The following is an 18,212-nucleotide window of genomic DNA, read 5'->3' on the forward strand; positions in this document are numbered from 1 at the left end:
ATCAATATTAATGAGGCTTATGGGTGAAAGAAAGTAGAACTGGCTTAATAAGCGAAGAGGATGCATCTGGATGTGCCAGGAGTAAGTAATATTCGGGTAAGGGGAGATAAAGAGGAAGAGATAGGAGATTATAGTGTACTTGACGGATGTTAAAAAGGGAAGGGCAGAGTATGGGGTAGGATGAGAATTGTTTCAGTGTATTCACCATGTGAGGTTGCAGAAGAGAATGAAGTTGACAAGTTTTATGAAGCATTGAGTTACATCGTAGTCAGGGTGAACAGCAGGGATAGAATAGTGCTAATGGGCGATTTCAATGCGAGAGTTGGAAATAGAACTGGAGGATATGAAAGGGGGATTGGTAAATGTGGGGAAAATATGGAAGCTAATACGAATGGGAAGCATTTGCTGGACTTTTGTGCTTGTATGGGTTTAGCAGTTACGAATACATTCTTCAAGCATAAGGCTATCCACTGCTACACCTGGTAGGGTAGGGGTACCAGATCCATAATAGACTATGTCTTAACCGACTTTTCAGGAAATCTGTAAGGAATGTGCATGTTTTTTGGGGATTTTTTGATGATACAAACCATTATCTGATCTGCAGTGAACTAAGTATCTCTAGGCCTAGGATAGAGAAAGTGAAATCTGTCTGCAAATGAATAAGGGTAGAAAATCTCCACGACGAGGAAATTAGACAGAAATACACGGATATGATTAGTGAGGAGTTCCGAACAGTGGACAGTAAGCAGGTTCTGGATATAGGAAGAAAACGGGTGGCATACAGGGATGCTGTAGTTGAAACAGCAAGGGAATGCCTAGGAACAACTGTGTGTCAAGTTGGGAAAAGGCCAACATTGGTGGAACGATGAAGTGAGAGCAGCTTGTAAACGAAAAAAGGAGGCTTATCAGAAATGGCTGCAAACAAGGGCTGATGCAGACAGGGAATTGTACGTAGATGAAAGAAACAGAGCGAAACAAATAGTTGTTGAATCCAAAAAGAAGTCATGGAAAGGCTAGGTCAAGCAGCAGGGAAACTTCTCTGGACAGTAATAAAGAATCTTAGGAAGGGAGAGAAAAAGGAAATGAACAGTGCTTTGAGTAATTCAGGTGATCTCAGAATAGATCCCAGGGAATCACTGGACAGGTGGAGGGAATATTTTGAAAATCTTCTCAACATAAAAGGAAATCTTCATGGTGGTGTCGCAAACAACCGAGCTCATAGGGAGGAGGAAAATAATGTTGGTGAAATTATGCCTGAGGAAGTGGAGAGGTTGGTAAATAAACTCCATTGTCATAAAGCAGCAGGAATAGGTAAAATTAGACCTGAAATGGTGAAGTATAGTGGGAAGGTGGGATGAAATGGCTTCATAGAGTAATAAGATTAGCCTGAGTGTTGGTAAGGTACCTTCAGATTGGACAAAAGTAGTAACTGCACCTGCCTATACGTAAGGAAACAGGAAGGATTGCAACAACTATTGAGGTATCTCATTGATTAGTAGACCAGGCAAAGTATTCACTGGCATCTTGGAAGGGAGGGTGCGATCAGTGGTTGAGAGGAAGTTGGATGAAAACCAGTATGGTTTCAGACCACAGAGGGGCTGTCAGGATCAGATTTTCAGTATGCGCCAGGTAATTGAAAAATGCTACAAAAGGAATACAGTAGACAGTTGTGTTTATGTTTTGTAGATCTAGGGAAAGCATATGTCAGGGTACCGCGTGAAATGATGTTCACCATACTGGGGGACTATGGGATTAATGCTAGATTATTAAAATCAAGAAAAGGCATTTATGTTGACAATCAGGCTGCAGTGAGAATTGATGGTAGAATGAGTTCATTTTTCAGGGTACTTACCGGGGTTAGGCAAGGCTATAATTTTTTACCTTTGTTGTTCGTAGTTTACATGGATGCTGAAAGGTATAAAGTGGCAGGGAGGGATTCAGTTAGGTGGAAAAGTAGTAAGCAGCCTGGCCTATGGTGACGATTTGGTCTTAATGACAGATTCTGCCAAAAGCCTGCAATCTAATATCTTGGAACTTGAAAATAGGTGCAATGAGTATGGTATGAAAATTAGCCTTTCGAAGACTAAATTGATATCAGTAGGTAAAAAAATTCAACAGAATTGAATGTCAGATTGGTGATACAAAACTGCAACAGCTAGATAATTTCAAATATTTAGGATGTGTGTTCTCCCAGGATGGTACAAGGTGTAGTAAAGCTAATGCAGTGAGCTCACAGTTGTGATCAACAGTATTCTGTAAGAAGGAAGTCAGCTCCCAGACGAAACTATCTTTACATTGATCTGTTTTCAGACCAACTTTGCTTTACGGGAGCAAAAGCTGGGTGGGGTCAGGATATCTTATTCATAAGTTAGAAGTAACAGACATGAAAGTAGCGAGAATGATTGCTGGCACAAACAGGTGGGAATAATGGCAGAAGGGTACTCCGAAGGAGTAGTTAAAAGGTTAAGTTAGGAATGAACTCGATGGATGAAGCTGTTTATGCATAAACCTGCTTCGGTAGTGGGGTCATGTGAGGCGAATGGAGGAAGATAGGTTATGTAGGAGAATAATGGACTCTGTTATGGAGGGTAAGATAAGTAGAGGGAGACCAAGATGACGATGGTTAGATTCAGTTTCTAATGATTTAAAGATAAGAGGTATAGAACTAAAGAGGCCATAGCACTAGTTGCAAATAGAGGATTGTGGTGACGTTTAGCAAATTCACAGAGGCTTGCAGACTGAACGCTGAAAGCCATAACAGTCTATAATGATGGTGTATGTATGTATATATGTTATGTATGTATGTATGTATGTATGTATGTATGTATGTATGTATGTATGTATGTATGCATTGTTCGTTGCTTCGTAGCATTTCCATTGGCTGAGATACAATTGGATACAACATCATTCCCAGCAGTCAAGTGAAATGCATTCCGTTACCAACACACGCACAATAAAAACGCAATCATTTAAAAGGCTAGGAAAACAACAGATAGTGAATCTGCCACCTGGGCGATTGCCCTAAATGCAGATCAGTAGTGATTGATTTGATTGAACTAAATTCAATCTGTAACAAAACAGTGTACAATACAGACCAATAGCTTTGTGACTAGCAGGCATGCTATACTACTTCAGCTTTCTGAATCCGCCGCTCTCACCATACGGAATGCTAGAGGCCTAACAGCTGTTTCGTGGCCCTAACCTGGGGGCAAGCCCCCAGATCTCCTTTGCTTGATCCCAGTCCAATGGTTTTGTCACTAACCTAACCAATCCAGACCGGTGGTTTGGTCACTAGCCGGACCTAACCAGTCCAGACCAATGGTTTGGTCACTAACCTAACCTAACCAATCCAGACCAATGGCTTGGTCACTAACCTAACCTAACCTAACCAATTCAGACCAATGGTTTGGTCACTAGCCAGACCTAACCAGTCCAGACCAATGATTTGGTCACTAACCTAACCTAACAAATCCAGACCAATGGTTTGGTCACTAGCCAGACCTAACCAGTCCAGACCAGTGGTTTTGTCACTAGTCAGATCTAATTAATCCAGACCACTGGCTTTGTCACTAGCCGTCACAAGTTCGTAAGTTCAAACGTTGGCAGCCTTGTACACCGCTTGATTACGTCCACAGAGAAGTCAGTGAGGAAAAAACCAAATGGCAGTGCAATCACGCGTAGATGTCAACGCCTGAAAAGTGCTGCGGTAACGGAACTTTTGCCTTAGAAGGAGCAACAGAAAGAGGAGACAAAGAGTACATGAATTGAATTCGGTAGGGAAGAGGCCAAAGAATCATAAATATTGGGCAAGAAATAAGGAATTTGTATTTGTATCATGCTGGGCTGAGTGGCTCAGGCGGTTGAGGCATTGGCCTTCCGACCCTAACTTGGCAGGTTCGATCCTGGCTCAGACCGGTGGTATTTGAAGATGCTCAAATATGAAGGTAATCCCAAAAGTAAGGTCTCCTATTTTTTATAAATACATAGACCTGTTTATTTCTACAATAGTTTACATCATTTTACAGCTTGAATATTTAGCTATTTTTCTACATAATCACCATTTCGGTCGATGCATTTTTGTAGACGCTGCGACAGTTTTTGTATACCCATTTCATACCAGATCGCCGCCATGCTGTTCAGGAAGTTGTGAACCTCATCTTTCACCTCATCGTCGGTGCTGAATCACTTTCCAGCCAAATGTTCTTTCAACTTAGGGAACAAGTGATAGTCACTGGGCGCCACGTCGGGATTATCGGGTGGGTGGATGATGATGTTCCACTGAAACTGTCGCAGGAGAGTAATGGTTTGCCAGACAATGTGCGGGCGAGCGTCGTCATGGAGAATGTTTATGCCCTTGCTCAACATTCCTCTTCTCCGGTTCAAAATTGCCCATCTGAGTTTTTTCAGGGTCTCACAGTACTTGTCAGTGATAATTGTTGTCCCAGCGGGCATAAAGTCGACCAACGATACCCCTTTCTGATCCCAAAACACAGTTGTCATGACTTTACCGGCAGGCTGTGTTTGCTTGCATTTCCACGGCTTTGGCAAAAGAGGGATGCCGCCACTGGCGTGATTGTTGTTTGGTCTCAGGTGTAAAGTGGAACACCCAGGTTTCGTCACCCGTGACAATTGAGCCCAAAAAGTTGTCCTGTTCGGCTGCAAAGTGTTGAAGAAATGCACAGGAAGAATCAACTCGTTGTCGCATGTGGTTTTCAGTCAGCATGCGTGGCACCCATCTTTCGCATACCTTCTGGTATTTCTTCTTTTCCATTAAAATTCTGTGAGCGGCCCTTCGGGAAACCTGAGGAACCAAAGGGCAGAGATCATCCAGGTTGATTCGCCGATCTTCACACATGATTTGCTCAACCTTCACAACTGTCTTGACGGAAATTGACGGTCTCCCGCTCCTTTATTCCTCGTGAATTTCAGTCCGAACGGCTGCAGACTCTCTACACCACTTAAGAACATTTTTGACATCCAAGCATGACTCCCCATACACTTCCTCAATTGGCGATGGATTTCAATCGGTTCAGTACCTTTTGCGTTCCAAAACTGAATGACTGTGTGCACTTCACACTTGGCGGTAACATCCAACGGGAGCTCCATTCTCAACGGCTGCCAAGCCAAGACTGAGTGCCTCTTCACAATATTGTGACTAACAGCCACACGAACAGAGTTCTGTATTTATAAAAAAAATAGGAGACCTTATTTTTGGGATTACCCTTGTATGTCAGTCTTGTGTTGGTAGATTTACTGCCATGTAAAAAAATTCCTGCTGGACTAAATTCCAGCACCTCGGTGTCTCCGAAGACCATAATGATAGTGGGATGTAAAGCCAATAACATTATTTTATTTGTATCACATTTTCTCATTGTTAATTACTTAAATTCTCCACTGTATGTGAAGAATACTTATTCTCTTCCATTAGAAATGTCCTTCTGTTTTGTTGCTATAAATGGTAACCCCTTTCCCTGGACCATACTGTTTATCGCTATACAGTATAATAGATTCCATTAAAGACTTCTTCTTGTTGCTAGGCAGATGAAGCATATCACATTGGACCAGCAGCTTCTCAAGACAGTTACCTATGTCAGGAGAAAATCTTGAAGGTAGCTGGTCTTGCAGGCTGCCAAGCAATTCATCCTGGATACGGCTTTCTGTCTGAAAATGCAGAATTTGCTGAGGAGTGCCAGAAGTCAGGTGTGATCTTTATTGGACCTCCAGCCTCTGCCATTCGGGATATGGGAATTAAAAGGTAAATGTTTATGTGTGTATACTATTTCAGACATCCCCCAGTACACCTGAACTATAGTCTAGATCAGAGGTTTACAAATGGTGGCCTGCAAAGTCACATTTTGCGGCCCGCAAAGGCTTTGAAAAAAATATATTTAAAGAAATGTAAAGATAATTTACAAAAATTATTTCATAGCTCATTCAGAAATGTATTACTTTTTATACCCTATATAGACCCAAGACAGAAATAATTCATTCTTTGATATTATTTCCTGTATTCACTTGGTCTGAATACATTGTTTTTGATTTTTTTAAAAATTCAAACTTGGGCAGCAAATGAGCCATTCACAAATGCCAATGCTAGGTCTTAACCATTATAAAAATGGCTGTGGGATCCATACCAAATCTTGAACTTCATGCCAACCATACTGTGGACATTTTATATAATGTAGCATGCAATGAATACCAAGAAATCTTTGATTGTCATTGGTGTAAGAAGTGGTTTCAATTCTTCGTTCTTCTGTCATTGGTAGTACTGGCTGGTACACAGTGCTACATACTGGAATAAATTTTCTGGGAAGTACACTGCTGGGATTTTAGGCTCTTGCAACTGTCTATCATTGTTCCTTTCACACTTCTTCCACTAAATGTTCTTTTTAAAGTTTTGTTTTCACTACATTATTAATTTCAGTTTGTATTTAGGTATTCCTTTTTTCCTTTTTGTCATTTGTCAAATATTAATTCAAATGAACTGACATTGTTTGGTAGTGTTCTTCCAAATTCAATTGTCCTGGGTATAACAACAATTATTTACAAAATTGTGATTCTTTTTTACCTAATTTTTAATTGTTAAAATGGACTCTTTATTGAAAAGCGGTGACAGTGAAAGTAAATTTTATTAATATTATCATTTAGACTTTCACGGCCCGTGTAACTATTCATGAGGTATATTTTTGGGCTTATGCCGTGTAATTAATTATAAAAACACACGCAACGCGTTTCAAAAGGAACCTTGCCTTTTTTCATCAGGAGACACAGAGAAAATGGAATGACGCGTAACAGGTTGCCCGTTTACATCTTAGGGCACCATTTCAAGTTCCTTGTTGCCTTCTCCTAGCAACCTCCTAGCAACCTCCTACATTCAGTATCTTCAATACGGACAACAATGATTTTTTATCACTTGCAATGAAATATAAGCCGCTGAAAAGTTCCTGTTTTAAAAATCCTGAGTATACTCGTGATATTTTTATGGGTTCTTTTTAACTTGCATGTAAAATAAATAACACAGCACTAAACAGATAATATGACACTCAATACTGTATAAGAAAGACATTGTTCATATGTTTGTGGCTATGTGAAATGCCCTAAAACAAGGATCATCACAATGCTACATCGCACCCTTTACACATGTACCTGGATTCCCTTTGTGCCTTCTTCCCTTTAGCATTGTGCACAATGACTCAATGTCAAACTCTTCTTCACTCTCCATTTTCACCTGACAGACGAAGTATACTGAGATAGCAATAAATATGGAAAAGCTGCAAAAACAAGCTGCCCGAGTCACCGATGTCCACTACGGTTGAGTCAGAGACATCTTTTGGCAAAAATAGGAACCTGAAGTAATAATTTTATAAATATCTGGCGGAAATACTGAAAAACAACAAGAAACGAGAATATTCGGGCCTTTAAATTAGTTACTGATCGGTGAGCGACATTCCCGTGTATACTCAGGTTTTTATTTTATATAAATATATAAAATCCTGAGTATACTCTGACTTTTATACTAAGAGGTTAATTTCACTCTTTTATGCAATTTTAAAATATTGTTTTAAGCAATTAAAATTATTAAACCTTCATTTATTTCATACTGGTAACTCTGTTCCATTTGCGGATTTTTTCGAAAATGGCCTATTATTACAATGAGGCCCAGGATCATGCCTAAGGTTTCCAGTGTGGCCCTCAAGCCCTTACAAATTGGAAACCCCTGGTCTAGATGTCACTACGACTGCTGCTGCTGATATAAAAAGTGGCTGAATGTTTGATGTTGAGTGCTACGAGATACCTGCAGAATGGGTGAGGCAAGGGATATTAGTGACTTCAATTTTGGAATGGTTATTGGATGCCACATCAGTAAGTAATCAGTCGGGGCCATTTTCATTCTTTTCACATTACCCAGGTCAACTGTTGGGGACATGACTGTGAAGTGGAAATGGGAAAACATAACCACATCAAAACATGCCCGGATAGATCTTGTGTGTTGACCAACAGGGACCGTTGAGCCTTGAAGAAGGTAGTATGCAAAAGTTGCATGACATCTTTTGATACTTTCACAAGTGACAAATTTTATTATGTCTTGTGTGACCATTTATTTTAAAGATTTTATACCGGGTGGTTCACCAGTAATATGACAAGATGTGTGTTTACGGGCTAGAAGATGGCTGGAATCGTGAGGGCCACTATTAATTCATTATGGGTGCCTTAAATAAACCTGTAAAATGAGCACAGATCTGAAGAACACGTACCTTACAACAGGAGGTGCACTCTCAGACCAGGAGTAGATATTGTGTAGGCTGGAAATTGGGTGCTGCATGTCGAGCCTCACAATAGCTCACTTGGCACTGGTGTTGTGATAGTGACTGGTGCTCGAAGATTCAAATCCCACACAAGTATTTTTTATTTATTTTGCTGCCAATTGCCTTGGATATGGTAAGGTTACATACTTGACAGCTTCCGCGGACTGATTTGTGTATTGGGCCGTATGTATTGTGGCACTGAGCTGAGTTAGACGAAAATGAGGAGGTGAGGGTCTGTGGCTAGGACACAGGCAAACAATTAGCTATGTCGTACATGTTCCAAGCTTCATAGACCACAGGTAGGGCCAAGTCTGCCCTAGCGAAATGATAGCAATATGAAATGGCAGGTAGGTATGTAGCTGCGCGGACTCCCCTCCTTGAGGCAAGTCACAACACAAAACACAACACAGCACAAAGCTTATTCACTGCCTCATCATGTATTCTGATGATGAGTATGTGGATGTGTTACTCATCACTGGAGAAACTAAAATAATGCATACCCTGCACAACGCCTGTATCAAGAACGCTATCCAGATAGATGCAACTGACAGGCATAATATTTTGGAGTGTGGAAATGCATTTGCAGGCTACTGCATCCCTGGGAAGGACATGGTCTGTTACAGATCATCCCATGAGGTCTGCTCACAATGAAGAGGTTGTGTTGGACACTGGCCACATAAACCTTACACTGGCACACGGGCAGTTGCACAGGAGACAGATATCAGCCGGGCATCTGTTATGCGCATATTGCATACCCAGCGGTTTCAACCATACCATCTGCACTTACACCATGATCTCCATGGTCATGATTTAGAAGCATGGGTGGTGTTTTGTCAGTGGACCCTACAAGCATGTGGACACCAATCCTACCTTTTTAGCGACAATCTTATTTACGGACAAAGCACGATTACACAACAATGGAACCGTTAATCAACACAATATGCATTACTGGAATGTGGTTAATCCCCATTGGGTATGACAGGCAGATTTTCAGGTACATTGAGGCGTGAATGTATGGTGTGGCATCGTGCATAATCACCTCATTGGTCCCCATTTTTTTGAGGGACCACTGGTGGGAAAGCGCTATCTGCAGTTTCTCCGAGATGACATACCACCATTCTTGGAATGTGTGCCTCTCCTTGACCACTGCAGGATGTGGTTTGAGCATCATGGAGCTTCACTGCACAAGGCGGTGCCTGTCCAGAACCATCTCCATGTGATGAATCCTGATAAGTGGATAGGAAGGGGTCCGCTGGCCCATCAGATCGCCTGATCTTATGTCCATACATTTTTTTCTGTGGGAGAATGTGAAACAACTGGTGTTCGCAGAGGTACCAAGCAGTCCTGGTCACCTTAGACAGTTCATCATTGAGGCATGCCGATCTGTTGCGCTGGAGATTTTGCAATGTGCCAGATGTCCTTACAACATCACGCACAGGTCTGTATCGAACACGGGGGGTTGTCTGTTCGAGCAGGTGCTGCGTTAAAAGACATAGGTAACTGAAATCCTGTCACATGTTTCGTAGCCTCTTCCAAGCCACTCCATACCATATAACACCATACCAATGGCCCTTTTCAGGGCCATGTAAACAAATCAGTCTGTGGAAACTATTAAGTATGCAACCTTGTCACATCCCAGTCAAGTGGCTGTTAAAAAAAAAAAAAAAAAAAACATGCATGGGATTCAAACCTATCATAACTCCCACCGCGCCCCTGCCAAGTGAGCTATTGCGAGGCTTGACATACAGTGCACAGTTTCCATTTTATACAATACTTGTTCTTAGTCTGTGTGTACACCTCCTGTTGGAAGATACATATTCTTGGTATCTGTGCTCGTTTTACAGGCTCATTTGGGATACTCACAATGAATTAATAGTGGTGCTCACAATTCCTGCTGGTTTTTAGCCCATAACCACACATCTTGTTATTGTACCTCGGTTTAGGGAGAGGGACCGATGTATTTCAGAATTGTAGTAAAAGCGGTGGAATGTGTAAAACTTAATCACAAGGGGCTGGTGAACCACCCAATATTTAAAGATGTCTACCACAATATTCAGTAGCTGAGGATGAACCAACATGGGTCGAAACATGTACTACTTATCATAGTTGGGAAGTACTTGAGTATAAATGTAATAAAATTACTTGTAATGATTATTTTTTAGTAATTTTTGCTTGTAATCATTTATTTTTCACAAAAGGTAACTTTTACACATAATTTACTCCTTAATTGTTACTTTCTAGTAATCGATATACGTACATCACATCAAGTGTTAGGCAACTTACGGGCCCCAGCACTCACAAGCGTCACACCAAAGGCATAAACCTAACTATACAGTGCGCACTGGTTCATTTACTCACAGCTTGTTGTAGTTACTGGGTGAGATTTAGATAATTCTGAATGGAACTGGAATAAACATGTAATGATGAAGGGATTATGGAATTTCCATTCCACTATTTGAATAAATATTTTGAATTACTTGGACCTGAAAATAATGAAAATACGAATATGACATAGAAACTGTGCTGATGGTAGCCACTTAATGTCTATATTCTAAAAAAGTACAAAATGAAATAATGTCTTTTTCCTTGCAAACTTTAGTATTATCCCAGCCCCATCTGAAAAAAAAAAAAAAACAGTCAGTGATTTCCTAAAAGACTTGCATTCTGTGAAGTAATTGTAATTGTATTTTATTGCTTACTTATTGAAGAAGTACTGTAATTAGTAATTGTATTTGAGTAAAATATGACTCAGCTATTGTAATTCAGCCAAATTACTTTTATTTTGTACTTTTGCCATCAGTGCAACTTTTAAAATATGATTATAATTTCTATTTATAATTAAGTGGATAGTCGATAGTGGATAGTGTGTTGAAAAGGTGGACCAGTTAAAAATAATTTCTCTTAAAGAAAGATTTTAATGTTAAAAAATTGTATGAAACCATCGCGTATGAATTCTGTAGTGCCACTGATTGTTCAGTTAGCATCATGACTCTGCACTGGGAGATACATGGCACTTAGCATTTGCTGGTGAACTGTGTGGTTCATGGAGAGAGGTGTCCCTGAGCCAAAAACATGCTGCCACTGGTTTGTGAACAACTGGAGATGCATTTTGAAGTGATGAATTATGCTATACCATGTGGCAGCAAGAGGGAGGGTTGAGGTGTAATGAATGCCAGGCAGATAGTATATGCCAGTCTGTACAGTGCTTACAGTGAAATTTGGCAGTGTTGTGGTGACGGTTTGTGGGGCAGGGTGTTTCTCATGAAAGAGACTTAATACCGTATTTACGCGAATAATACCCGCATATTTTTTAAAAAAAATTGAGGCACAAAATTGGGGTGCGGGTTTCATTTGCATCAATGTTGGCATTTTTTTTCAAAATCAGCTTTCCTAAAGTTAGGGTACGGGGATTATTCAGTGGCAGGAATTATTTGCGTAAATACAGTATTTTCTACAGAAGCATGTTAAAGGCAGAAGATATAAAGACATAAAGAATTGTGTATGAACTAGTTCAGAGATGATAACTGTGTGTTTCTCTGCAATAAAGCAGGATGTGTTTGTAGACAGTAAGGTTCCAGAAATTGACTGGCCAGCCCAGAGTCCCAGACTCAGTCCTATCAAACACCTCTGGGATGAAGTGGAATGGCAACTTTGCTCCAGACCCCAGTGACCCACATCGCTAACAATACTTGCTTCAGCTCTGCAGGGAAGAATGGCCTGGCTCCAGAGATATTCTGATACCCAGTAGACTGTCTCTCCCCCTCTGCAGAATTAAAGCTGTATAAATTCCCACTCCATATTATTGTCCAGTACTAGGCAATGTGTATCCAAGGAACTCTTAAGGCTGGTTTCCACTGATTAACATTAAACAACAACATGTTAAATGTTAAAACTTTTAAATGTTAACTGGTGATACCATTAACATGTTAACTGTTCAGTGTTAAATACTGTTTCATTTAACATTGTGTCCACACTTATGAACATGTTAAACTTTACTTCGCCAGGCTGAGTGTCTCAAGACGGGCGAGGCCCTGGCCTTCTGACCCCAACTTAGCAGGTTCGATCCTGGCTCAGTCCGCTGGTATTTGAAGGTGCTCATATACTTCACCTCGTGCCAGTAGATTTACTGGCACATAAAAGAACTCCTGCGGGACAAAATTCCGGCACCTTCGTGTCCCCGAAAACCATAATAATAGTTAGTGGGACATAAAGTAAATAAACTTGACTTCCTTTGTTTATATACAGGTAGTTCATCATATCAGTTTGTGGTAATACATTCAGATGCCTTGTGTCTTGTGTTTTCAAACAAGGACATTGGACTCAGATGAAGAGGGTCTGGCCCTTGTTATTGCCACTGTTGCTTCTTACAAGATCTTGAGAAGGAAGGAAAGGAGAATGTGGCTACGACAATATCTCAATGAAAGGCACAATGTGGATGACGTTCTGAATGAGCTAAAAATAGAAGACAGGTTCAGATTTAAAAACCTTCTGAGAATGCCTTAGCATGATTTTAATGTAGTTTTGGAGAAAAGATACTTCCTATCATAATAAAGGACGCACAATTACGAGCAGCTTTTCTGCCTCACCTGCATCATGGGATAACTCTGCATTTCGGCACAGTATAAACTTCGTCTGCTCCCATCCCCGACTTCTGACTTTTCTGAACTTTTTGCAATTCTCGACTGTATTGGAAGCGGAGGGAGGCTAGGTTTTTTCAGTGCACTCGCGGGTGCAATTATAGATAATTTCGAGTTCCTGAAAACTGTCGGCTTCCCTTGCTGTATGTCGGTGTTCCTTCGATTAGACATTCCACAAAGGAGGTCTTTCTATTATATCATTAATTAAGTCCAGAGTGATCTCTTTGCTTCACTCCATTTCTGACTATAAGTTTGAGTATAATGCAGATAGAACGACACACGTGTGCATACTGTATTTGTAGCTTGTAACTGTAATCCTAATTTTTTTCACATGAAGCACATCGTTTAAGCTATCTGTTGGCATGGAAACGGCACGGAAGTTGCCGAAGCTCTGCCGACATCTCACGAACAACGAATTGACTTGACAAGTTTTCCACATGGAGCGGAAAGCACGCCAACATGTTAAAAGTGTTAACCATAACATTCTGAGTTAACATGCAAAGTCAATTGGAAAATGCAATGACAACATACATGTCAATTCTGGCATGTTCAATTTAACATGTTGGTGTTAAATGTTCATCAGTGGAGACTGGCCTTTAGAGGAGCAGTTTCACATATCTCTGTGTGTGGTTTAAAAAAACTTTATTATTACTAGGAAGATCTAGCAGTTACTTATATGAAAACTTGTCTCAGTAAAGCCCTGTTTCAGCACATCTAAAGCCATCATGGCTGCTGCAGGTGTACCTATTATTGAGGGGTACCATGGAGAAGACCAGTCCTTAGAAAAGTTGCACCATGAGGCAGAGCGCATCGGATTTCCGCTCATGATAAAAGCAGTTCGTGGTGGGGGAGGCAAGGTAATAAATACTTCTGTTACTTATGCAATTATCTGTTGTAAAATATGTTATCAGAGAAACCATAACAAACAATCTTAACATCTTAATTGGTACCCTTAACTTCATAGTAATTAGAAAAAATGCAGGAGAGTATTGAGTACAGTCGCTTTCAATAAGAAAGAGCCTCGGAAAGAAGATTATAGATACAAAGTATGTTACAAGTGTTTATTTATATATCCACCTATTCAATACAAAGAGATCTTTTTAGAAATTAAATATTATTATAAAATGTTAAGGGACATGTTTTGCCCATATTAAGGGCATCATCAGCCTCAAATTCAAACCTGTATGGTGAAAAATCAGGATCCTGATTGCTCTTACAAGCCATAAAAAGAGGATATCATTATAGGTGTCAGTCTAAACATACAAAATATTAGAATGTCCTTGGCTAAAATTGCAGTATCAAGCTGCATGTCATAAGTTCACATGAATATAATTTCCGGAGCATAAGGAGGGTAAGTGTTTTTATACATTTTCCATGTTTTACCTTTCTTTAAACCCACATTCTCTTCAAAAATACCTTCCTAAGCATTCACTCTCCTCTTGTTACAGACTTCACACCAAAGAGCTCTATCAACGTCGATAAACCTCTGACTTTCGTCCTTCAAATAAGATAAATACATCTATAGACAACCAAATGCTTTTTCCTTGCTCCCATAATTACGTAAGGAAGACTGTTATCTTATCATAACACATTCGACTTTCACTCCTTCAGCCAGTTAAATAGACTATAGGCAGCTGAACAGCCATTTAAGAGATCTGTTGTCTTATCACAACATACGATATTGGCATCTGTAACAGTGTATCAGCTTTGCTTTTTCTTATCATCTTCAAGGAAGCACATTTCTGTTTCATTATAAAGACTGAGCTGTTTACTGCCCTACCCCAACAAGTTTTTCAGCACTCTGGAAATTATATTCATGTGAACTTATGACATGCAGCTTGATACTGCAATTTTAGCCAAGGACATTCTAATATTTTGTATGTTTAGACTGACACCTATAATGATATCCTCTTTTTATGGCTTGTAAGAGCAATCAGGATCCTGATTTTTCACCATACAGGTTTGAATTTGAGGCTGATGATGCCCTTAATATGGGCAAAAGATGTCCCTTAACATTTTATAATAATATTTAATTTCTAAAAAGATCTCTTTGTATTGAATAGGTGGATATATAAATAAACACTTGTAACATACTTTGTATTTACGTACATTTCAATACGGACCTAACATGAGAATTATAACATGTAAGAAGATTATAGACCGGACTGACACGTCCTCTCAGACAATTGTAAAGTATGATGACCGTAAGGCTGATGATATAGAATGTTCTGAAAGGAAACCCCAAATAAAAAAGAGACCCAAATACCGAATTGGAACTATGAACATACTATCATTAACTGGAAAGGTAGAAGAACTCCTAGACATGATGGATAGAAGAAAAATATCAATATTGGGATTAAGTGAGACCAAATGGAAAGGGATTGGAAGTAAGACATTTCGTGGAGGATATAAATTATACTGGAGTGGACAGGAGGAGGTAGCGAAAAATGGTGTTGATTCTTAATTAACGAAGGGACTGATGCTACAGCTGAAGTTATCCTCAAAAGTGATAGAATCATTAAAATGTTCATGAAACTGGAGAACACTAAGTACACCGTCATACAAGTGTATGCCCCACAGACAGGCTGCAGTGAGGAAGGCAAAGAGAAATTTCGGCAAGACCTGGAAGAAGAAAATGTTATTATTATTGGAGATCTAAATGCGCAAGTTGGGGTAGACAGGCTTGGGTATGAGAACATCATTGGTCCACATGGATTTGGACAAAGGAACCCAGAAGGAGAACAACCATTAGATCTGTGCAGAAGAAATGATCTTATAATCAAAAATACATTCTTCAAAAAAAGAGACAGTCACAGAATAACAAGGTACAGTTGGGATGGCCAGTATAGAACATTGATTGACTATGTAATCACGAATAAAGATGGTGGCGGGTAATCACATATGTAAAGGTCATCCCTAGTGTAAGCATGGACAGTGACCACAGATTGTTGGTAGTAGACTTCAAACATAAGACTAATGAAATGCAGAAAATTATTATGAAAAAACCAAGGGTTAAAACTGGGAAGTTGCAAGAAGTCCAAATAAAGGAAGAATACAAACTAAGGATTCAACAGAGTTTGCCGAAGGGTGAAGTAACCAGCGTTAATGAAGAGTGGAAGGCCTTCAAAGACACCTTTGTGGGAGAAGCCAAAAACCTATGTGGAGTTACAAGTTCTGTCAAAAGAAAAAAGGAGACACCATGGTGGAATGATAGAGTGAAAACAGCGGTGAAAGAAAGAAACCAAATAAAAAAGGCACTGGACAAGGAAAAACAAAAACAGGGACAAGAACAAAATGAACAAGAAATACAAAGACTTCAAGGAGTATACAGGAACAAGGAACTTGCTGTAAAGAACATTGTAAGGGAAGAAAAAGAGAAGAAATGGAATGAGTTTGCAGACAAACTGGAAGTGGACAGTAGAGGAAATATGAAATTGCTATACAGAGTAGTGAAAAACAAGCAAAGGGATCAAGAGACCATAAAAGTAATAGAACATGATGATGGAACTCTGGAACAAGAAGAGGGAGAAATTAAACAAGAACTCAAGATCTATTTCGAAAAGCTGCTGAATGGAGATACAGAAAACATCACAACGGATAGAGGAGAGCCAAGTCGAGGAACTCAACTGAACCACCAATTACATGGCTTGAGGTTGAAAATGCGCTCAAGAACATGAAGAAAGGAAAGGCAGTGGGCATAGATGAAGTAAGTGCAGATATGCTGAAAGCAGTGGGAATTCCAGGAATCCAATGGCTCTACAGACTGCTCAACAAGATATGGGAGGAAAATACTATTCCTGAGGACTGGATGTTGGTCACCATTGTACCTCTGCTCAAGAAAGGAAGCCGACAAAAATGTACTAATTACCGTGGTATCACACTACTGTCTCATGTCCTGAAAATATTGGAAAAAATAATAGAGACCAGAATCAGAGATATTGTTGAACCAATTTTGGAAGAAGAGCAGTATGATTTCAGACCAGGAAGGTCAACTACAGACCTTATATTTGCAATTAGGATGCTAATGGAAAAATACTGGGAGAAGAACAAGCCTTTATTTCTAATATTTTTGGACATTGAGAAAGCGTACAACAGTGTACCAAGGGAAAGAATTTGGCAATGCATGAAAGAACTTCAAGTGCGAGACAGCCTCATAGACAAAGTGAAAATCTTGTATAGTGGGAACAGAAGCTGTATTCAAGTAGGATGTAGTTTGTCAGACTGGTTTGAAACAAAGAGAGGAGTGCAGCTGGGCAGCTCATTGTCACCACTTCTATTTATTATTGTAATGGATGTAGTAATGAAATCTGTTAAAAGGAAAGAACATGGAGATATCAAAGCCTTCACATTTGCAGATGATGTTGCAATCTGGAGTGACTCAGAAGAGGAATTGGGAGAGAGAATGCAAAGCTGGAATGAGGAGTTTAAGAAATATGCTTTAAAAATCAGCAAGACCAAGACGGTGGTGATGAAAGTGTATGGGGAAGGAGCAGAACCAATAGTCATGTTAAATGAAGCCCAACTGGACAGCATTCCAGTTTTCAAATACTTGGGTAGCGTTATATCAAATGACAACCTAGCAAAACATGAGGTGAACAATCGAATCAATAAGGCAACACAATTTTACCACCAGGTAAGACATCTGATGTGGGATAAGCAAATATCCATGAAAACAAAAATGACATTGTACAAATCCTATTATATACCAATTCTTACATACAGTCACAAAACCACAACACTGACCAATAGAGATAATTCTAAACTTCATGCAGCTGAAATGAAATTCCTACGCACTATGATCCAGAAAACCAGGAAAGACAAGATTAGGAATGAGAAAATTAGAGAAGTAGTAGGAATAGATGATTCTCTTCTCAATAAGATTCAGATATCAAGACTGAAGTGGTTTGGTCACATGAAGAGGATGCCAGTAAACAGAACTGGAAGGAAGGAATTTGACAGAAAATTAGAAGGAAGACAACCCGTGGGAAGGCCACGAAGGAAATGGATAGATTTAGTTAAGAACGATGTACTGCTGAGAGGTCATGATTGGGATAAGTTGGTGGAGGAAGAATGGTAAAAGGACAGGATGAGATGGAGGAGGCTCATATACCACACCTGGCAAACTGGAGATGGTTTAGGATGATGATGATGATGATAATGATGATGAAACTTTACTAAGGGCCTTCCCTAACTCAGATTTTATATGTCTGTCTTTCACCACTGTACCCCAAGAGTGTAAGGGGTATTTTGTGGAACCAAGATGTCCCGA

General features: G+C 39.8%; 1 protein-coding gene across 1 annotated transcript in view; it reads left to right on the forward strand.

Moving 5' to 3' along the window:
• The window catches only part of Mccc1 (Methylcrotonoyl-CoA carboxylase 1), a 138,089-nt gene that overhangs the window by 22,800 nt on the left and 97,077 nt on the right, over positions 1-18,212 (forward strand). The window contains exons 3-4 of the mRNA XM_067149707.2: positions 5,538-5,755; positions 13,653-13,800. Of these exons, the coding sequence (XP_067005808.2) occupies positions 5,538-5,755; positions 13,653-13,800 (366 nt within the window). The remainder of the gene's footprint in view (positions 1-5,537; positions 5,756-13,652; positions 13,801-18,212) is intronic.

The sequence above is a fragment of the Anabrus simplex genome, chromosome 6, assembly GCF_040414725.1.
Source record: "Anabrus simplex isolate iqAnaSimp1 chromosome 6, ASM4041472v1, whole genome shotgun sequence".
In the NCBI taxonomy this organism is placed as follows: Eukaryota; Metazoa; Arthropoda; class Insecta; order Orthoptera; family Tettigoniidae; genus Anabrus; species Anabrus simplex.